Source organism: Leiobunum rupestre, chromosome 7 (genome assembly GCF_980474605.1).
Source record: "Leiobunum rupestre chromosome 7, qqLeiRupe1.1.hap1, whole genome shotgun sequence".
NCBI lineage: Eukaryota > Metazoa > Arthropoda > Arachnida > Opiliones > Sclerosomatidae > Leiobunum > Leiobunum rupestre.
The window spans coordinates 50,623,939-50,631,840 of NC_143390.1; the positions used below are offsets into that span (position 1 = coordinate 50,623,939).

The window sequence follows — 7,902 nt, forward strand, 5'->3', positions numbered from 1 at the left end:
GCGCTTTTGGAAAAATATTTTCAGAAAAACATTTAAAAATAAGACAATTCACGATAAACTAACTAATGTTAATATTTTATTTGATTGGCCGCGGCACGTACGTCAGACTTCAGAAGCTAGATCATACCCTTTTTTTAGACCGGGGGTTACGAGTAAGAAAATAAAAAACGATATTTGATTTGTGATAGATTATATCTATCACGTAAAATGAAAAGAAACATATTCGGATATGCTCTTGCAAACTTTTTTTCTAGAAAATTTAGAATAAAATGGTATGACGGTGTACTGAACCATCTTTTACAATGGTCTTATCATATACACTACTGTTATGAGACTTATGATACATAATATTATTGGCTCTACCCATATCGGTGCATCCTTAGTTAAATTAACAACGCAATCAAAATTTGTGATTGTTATGGCACCTCCGAATGGTTTCAGCCCAGGGAGGACTATTTGTTATACAACTAGCATTTGGTTCCATTTACAATTGGTGGTGTATTAATATTTCTTTCTCGACAATAAGCTGTAACTAGAGTTATCGACCGAAGTGAGTTTTTATTTGGGAATTTATTTGTCGTAGAACTAGGCAGGCGAAGTTATTGATGGAACGCCTACTTAACCCACGCGACAAGGAAATAGTCACTAAATTTAACTAATTAGGATAAAAGGGTAAAATTTAAATAAGGCTTGGAAATATGATTGCAGGCGACCTGGGAAAAGTAAGTCTTCACAAGATATGAGGAAAGTATTTTTCACCCATGAACTTGCGCATTCGCCCTATCGACGCATATCACTAACATTTCTTGATTTCACGGTTCAGAGACAGCAATGTCCAATTTTATATGCGCATCCATTTAAACCAATCAAACAATCAATTAAATTTATGAGATTGGATGAAATGGAACACAGTACCGCGTTACTAATGTTACAACATACCGGTAAATGATAATGACTACAGAATCGTTAGAATTGTTATAGTGCGGCACCATATTCACGTGTTTTGGGAAAAGCAAGACTTCATATCTAAGTCACGTGATGAATGGGAACGAGCGCTTTATCTATAGTTTTAATTCGCATTGCTGTCCTATTAAAATGTAATTGCCGAGTTTTATTAACTTCTATCGTGTTTTATTGTAGATTATCACCTCGAATTTATGAAAAATGCCAGGCGTTTTGATATAAAAAAGGTGTCCAGAGCGATGCCCCCCCCCCGCAATACTTTTAATAAAAACGTTAGAACAGTCTGTTACTGGATTCTCCTATGTTGATGAACTCTTGTTTACTTGGAATTTTACATTTTACGTTGTAACTGAATGCATAATCCATTGCCGGTCACTACGTCCTCCAACTAGAAGTGATCCTGGAGCATGGTTATTTTGAAAAATTCCTCCCATTGATATTTCGTGCTGATGGACGAACTCTAGAACCACTTCGACTCTATTTTGCTGAAATCGACATTAGATTCGTTAAATTCGGCTATTTGGCACCACTACCTAACACTCATCTGGTAGGTGTCTACGAGAGCGTTTTCCGCCTTTGGGTGGGATGATCCAAGGTTTTAAACAAGTAGACGTAAATGCAATTCGTCACTCAATTATTCGAATTTATTAAACAAAACATACGGTTAATAACGATTACTTATAATTTAAATATTCCGCTATAATATTGATTTATTTTGAAATATATCATTTTAACGTTGGCAACGTTTGTTGTATTTGAATGAAATCCATCTTCTTGGCGGTGATTTAGACTTTATGAAATCGAAGTAGCAGAGGCGAATTGTACTATGCGTGTCCCGTAGACGCAGCGTGATTTAGGCGAATATTTGTCGCCTTTACTCCTCGAGACACAGAATTTGGTTAGGAAGTCGTTAAAAATCGGGGGTCCCATGGGCGCGCCCTGCAAAGAAGTTGAAAAATATATATTTGTTAAATTTCTGTCCGTAAAAATAAACTTTTCTTGCTTCTAACAAACAACTATTATGTTTGGTTCAAAATGGCAACGCCTACTTTTTAGAGCGAAAGAAAATCTATTCTGACGGAAACAAACCATGCATTGGCTCCCTAAATGTCTTTCAACGCGATTACTCCCCCCTCTCATGCCGAGGGAATCTTTCGTCATTGTCATTTACCCTTAGCATAAATAAATAAATTAGGACCTCGATCGAGGAATAAGGAACAGAACCCTCAATGACAGCTTAGAGCAGCGTCTGACATTAGGCTACTCAAGCGAAAATAGGTGATAAATAGAAAACTTCTCAAAGTTATTCCCGTGACGCGAGAGTAGATATTCTTCTTGGAGGACGAGTGCAACGCGTGGTAGGTTTAACATTGAACAAATGATTTGTTTAGAACATGAAATATATACAAGGGTAATTTATTAAATATTTTTATTTAAATTTTTTATTTTAGGAAAAAAGATGAAAAGAAAATTGGCCTTTTGGACTTTCAGTTTCATTATATTTGGACTAAGCTCTGTTCAATCAGCGACACTTAACGTTGGTGAGGCGTTGATACAAGCGGATTAATTTGCATTTTATTGATAATGAATCTGCTGTCAAAAGTCTAATCAGATAAAAGCTTCCGCGTTTCAAATGAAAGTATACGCTCCTACTCTGCATGGCTAATATCCATCCTGTCAAAACAGTGGCGTAGTTAAGAATGTGGAGAGTACGCCGGCGTTTTACTTAATATACTACTATATATGTGCCGGTGGTTCACACGTTTGTAAAGACGCTAATCCGGTAATCAAAAGTTCGAGCCACAGTACTAATTGCTTAGAGAAATGTGTGACTTTACCCTAAGAGAAAAAACTCTTTGTTTTAATAGTTGAAAGTTACCTACTAGACTCGATCAGATCGTAGCGAACGTTTTAGAATGTTCCACGACCCCCGATAGGTGAGAAACTTTATTCCATTTACAGTCAATTTGGACGTTAGTTTCGGTATTTCGGAGAATGGCGCTTGAGATCAGGTATAATTTATCGAGTTTTCTTACGTTCCCTCTTTTCGTTCTCCATCTTCGAACCGGTTCGATCTCCGCTTTTATATTTTATCCAAAAAAAGACTAAAAATGTTTATGGTTTTTTTTAGTTTTGTTGGTTGACGAATCAAACTCAATTCCAAAAGTTTCCGTTCGCAAGAGTGCAGAACTGGCCACGCCTTCAGGTCATCAAGTCAACTTGCAAATTGTCGCACTAGACAGAAGCTATGATGAAACCAAAAGTAAAAATATAAAATTAATTACTAATTCTTTTATTGTAACATCTATGTAGAATCAGTAACTTTTAAAGACTCTTCATAGATTTAGCTTGAATGCGCAAAGCGACTTATACTTTTTAAAATAATAAACGTATCCCGTGGCTTGGTACTAAAAAATAACCAGCGAATATCCGGTGTGGTTTCTCTTTCGATTTGCAATCGTCCGTTCCGCAACCTGTTTTAAGGCGTCGTATTTATCAGACCATTTTTGCATTCCTGAGGGAATTATGAATTCTCGCTCGCGAAGTTTCTACATGAAGTGGTTGGGTTTTAAATAGCGTTAAGCCGTCACCTGTTGGAACGTCCAAATTCTACATCGCAACTTATTCAATTATAAATAATTTACATCGACGGATTCTTCATAAAATGTTTATTTTAAAAACATTTAAAAGTATCGCAAGCATTCGGAACGGAACCCCTTTTCAAGCGGCTAATTGTAAGAAATATACAATCTGTCTTGCCGCTTGAAAAGGGATTCCAATCCGAAATATTGAGAACTCAAATTAATACGATTCTACATCGCAAATTTCGGACAATTAATATAAGTTTCATTAGGGTAATTTTTTTCGAATTTCGTTTTTAGCCAATTGGTCATTTAGAAAGAAACTAAGAGTCCGTTACAGTTTTTGATGATTCCAAGATAAATTTATGGCAAGCGTATGTTAAAGGGGCAAATAATTGGAAAAAGTCTGTTGTAAATTTAACTGAGCTATAAGACCATCGAAAAACGAGAGCTTATTACAAAACCTGTAGCTTTGACTGTACTAAAGACATCACCGATTACATATTTAGCGTAACCAAAAGTGAAACTTAGCTAATATTAATAATAATAATAATCAGCTAGGCTAATACTAAAGGCATACCTTAGGCCCAATTCATCGAGTGACGTTTAATGCCTTAAACAGGTGGCCGGGTTACATAGCGTAGGAGGGTGGTGGCCAGCCCTTCATGCCGCTCGAACCAACAGCTCCTTACACTCACCCGTGTTATCGGTGTACAAATGAGGGATTATCTCCAAATTGGAAACCAACGTGAAAATTAATACGTCATTTTTGAGTCAATGAGTTGACGTTTACTTTTAATATTGAGTTAAAAGTGTAATGTGTTAATTAGTTTGCGAAGCAATTTTCCAAAATCCGGAAAATGTGCCGACTCTGGCCATTGACACAACCAGTGAAGACAACATCGCCACAAGTCGTTTGGGCGGCGACGTGAAGGCCGTGCTGAGGAAGATGGCCCTCCCTAGCATCAGCGTCTCGCCGACTTACTCGACCTGGCCTGGAGCGCCGTTATCGCCAGCGGAAAACGAATATCTGCTCAAGTTCTTGCCTCCCGATATCGTCATGAGTCAAGTGGTCAAAAGCATCGTCCGACTCATCAACGTACAAAGTTTGGCTGTTCTTTACGACGATACGTTTGGTTAGTAATTAATTATATAAGTAAAATACATAAAAAATCTCTACGGCACGGTAAATTAATTAAACATCGAACGCACGAGGCGAGTTCCCTCTTGGTCTCGTAAGTCCGATGGAAGTGGCTTAGGAAGGGTGACTCAAAGGTGTCCAGGTGATCTGATATTTCACAGTTATTATAGTATGGAAACATGTACAGTGGTATCCTCGGTCGTTTATTTAATATTATGCAAATATTGAAACGTTAGTTGTATTCAGAATTGATAAAATGTAATAATACGCTTTTTAAAATATGTAGCTGTAGAAAATCCTGTTAATGCATTTGAGTCACAACTAGTTGAGATGATCGATAGTTCTTACAGTGAAAGTTTAAGAAACTAAGACACAAAGTATAACATCCCAAGAAAATAATTGAATCCACGTGTATCAATTTCGAAACCTAAAATCGTCTAATATAGTCGCGGGCCCTTTTTACAATTTCACTTTATTAATTTATTCTATATTCTAGAAACTTATCAAAATATTTTAAACATCTGGGGGATTCACGTCCTTTGTACATTGTCAATAGCCGTACAATGTTTGGGCGCTCTAAGGCGAAGGCGGGGACGCCTATAGTGAAACAGACAGACAGACACGTTCGGAAATATCTAATATATTTAAATTATTTGATGATATAATAAAGTGAAACCGTTTTTCAGACCATTGTTTTAATTTTAATTTGATTACAAAGGTTCGTTTTCTCCGAGCAGGTTTTCACTAGCCATGATCCAAACTTGTATCTTCGGTCATACTTAACTGATTGCGGAACTTTCGACCTTTTTTAAAGTGATTAGAAATACTTTTAAATTTGATTTAAATCACGGGAAGTAAGGAATTTAAAATTATATTAAACTTTCTTATAGGATGGTTTTGTACAAACAACACACGCAATCAAATCCTTTATTACACTCAAAATAAAGTCAGATTTAACATGATAGCGCAGTCCAAAATAGCAGCGCCATGTCTTCATCTCTCCCACTGTATGGGCCAGTCGAATGGGTACTCCATAATTCGATAAGCCCCTGTTGCCCAGTCAGGCCAATAATGGGTTAGAGTGTGCAATAATTGGTGGGTTTACCGGGGAGTCGGGGTCCGGCTCTGGTAACCCATAAGGGCGGTGACGCACTGGGAGATGTTAGCTCTGATCAAAAGGTCCTATCTCCACCTTCGACTTCGTTCAGTCATGGGTTGGAAACTGGGTTTCGGCTCAGGTTAACGGAGAGGGTCCCGGCAAGCTGGCCCCCTCGGAGGATTGGGTAGCCTGCTGTGGTCCTGTTTCCCGGCCTTTTGAGGCAATACCGGGTGTCCTGTGCCAGCTGTGCCGGGTTACGTGGACCGCTGTGTGCCCGTCGTTCCCCTTTAGGAGCTCTCTCCAAAGGGTTTGACTAATTACCTACGTAGGTAGGGTGTCGGCTGGAGTTGCTACAGCATCCATTCTTAATCTCACTGCTGTGCGCGAAGTGGAAACGGGACGCCCCATTGCCGCACCTTTTGTCGGGATTAGTGGCTTGCGTCGAGGGTGAGACCATCAGTAGTAGGATACTACTACCCATGCTGAATTTGTCACCTGCCCGGGTTGTGGACGCTGGCGTAGAGCATTCTGATGAGACCACCGGTGTAGTAGGCTTTTTGATTCGCTTGGAGCACCGGTATATAAATTTCTGACCCAATGTTGCCCAGTTAAGAGCAACGAAAATGCTCTAAATTTCCTTTTCGTTTCTAAAATCACGGACTATACTTGAACAAAAGTTTTAAAATACATAAAATCTCCAATTTTAGGGCAACACGATGATTTTGCACCGGCGAGTTTGATTTATTTCCTATCGATTAATGTATCATTAACAAATATAGTCCAAACGATTTCATGTGAATCGAATGCCCAATTTCTTATGAGCTAAAGCTTTGAGATGGTCAGACATAATAAACTAATACCAAATGGAATGACTTCTGAATTTCATTTTTATCTAGTGACGTTCAAGAGAAAAATTAACCGATGTTTCGCGAAGACCTTGATGTAGCAATTTTATTTGGAGGACAAAACCTCTTTTTGATATTTATTAGCGCCGCAACCTTGGCATGACTAGATAGTGAAAACTAATACCGATAGATCGTTGCCTCAATTGAATTTTGATCGTGTTTTGTTGAATAGAGATGGTCTTTTCGCGGGGAGCAATTCGAAGTCAAATACGTCACATTTTATTTTAGGGAAAGAAAAATCCCCTTTTTATTCATACCAAAGCGGTGGAGATGACATGGATAGATAAACCTAAACTATACCGATCGAACGACGCCGGACTAAAAGATTTATTAAGAGTCGTTCAAATTAAACTAGGGCGTCACAAAACCCCAACGGGTATTTTTGACCAAAACCTGAGCGGAACGAGCTAGCGACAATATAAATAATTCAAATATTGAACACACATTTAAAGAAATTAAGGTAATAACTTTTATTTTTATGACATTCATATCATAGTAGTTTCTGCCTCTCCAGTTCTTTTTTTTAAAGCTAGCCCGGTCTTACTATTGACTTTCAAAAGTCGTTCTACGTTAAATCTGGGATCGAAAATTATGCCATCCAATGTTTTTCCGCGCGAAACGACAACGTATGCCATGCCGAGAGCGAATTCGTTGGGTCCGAGATCAACAACTGCTTGCTCAAGTGTTAAGCCCTGGGAACGATGAATGCTGATTGCTTAAGCAAGTTGCAGTGGGAATTGCTTACGAGTACAAGTGGCTGCCCCCTTTTTAAACGAAACGGTGTCTGGTGGGATCGGTATCAGATTATTGTATAACGACGGACCTGAGTATGTATGTTGGAAAATTAACAAGCACACAAAGTGGCAACTCGTTTAAATACTCGCGAGTATCGGTGGAAATATAGATAATATCAATGACTTTGCCTATAGTACCATTGCCAGTTTCCCTATCTCTCAATAAAAAAACCCTCGAAGGGATTCCCCTCATCAATTACTGTTTTCGAGATATTGCGAAATTTCTGCGAATTATCAGAGCCCCCACCCCCTCCACTTCTCTACAAAACGTTCCCGTACAACTCGCTCCTATCCCCGCTGTGCGCCCCCTCTACCCTCTCGCTCTCTCTCTCTCTCTCTCTCTCGCAACCCGTGGCTCATAAAATTCCTCTTTCTCTTCCGCCCCCCTCCTTTGAAACTTACTAACGGACGACCGTTC

General features: G+C 38.8%; 1 protein-coding gene across 1 annotated transcript; it reads left to right on the forward strand.

Moving 5' to 3' along the window:
• Positions 1 to 698: 698 nt before the first annotated feature.
• On the forward strand, positions 699 to 5,070 carry LOC149936672 (ionotropic receptor coreceptor Ir25a-like). The gene is made up of 6 exons (XM_090153728.1): positions 699 to 722; positions 824 to 941; positions 2,415 to 2,504; positions 3,095 to 3,226; positions 4,376 to 4,681; positions 4,973 to 5,070. Exons 1-6 carry the CDS (start codon positions 699 to 701, stop codon positions 5,053 to 5,055), a joined length of 753 nt encoding a protein of 250 aa, XP_090009854.1. The 3' UTR covers positions 5,056 to 5,070.
• Positions 5,071 to 7,902: the final 2,832 nt, after the last annotated feature.

Bases quoted from the DNA above. Each gene is read 5' to 3' on its own strand.
- LOC149936672 (XM_090153728.1), top strand. From the start codon at position 699: ATGATTGCAGGCGACCTGGGAAAA. The intron at 2,505-3,094 runs GTGAGGCGTTGA...GGTTTTTTTTAG, and splicing joins ATCAGCGACACTTAACGTTG to TTTTGTTGGTTGACGAATCA. The intron at 4,682-4,972 runs GTTAGTAATTAA...TAAAATATGTAG, and splicing joins TCTTTACGACGATACGTTTG to CTGTAGAAAATCCTGTTAAT.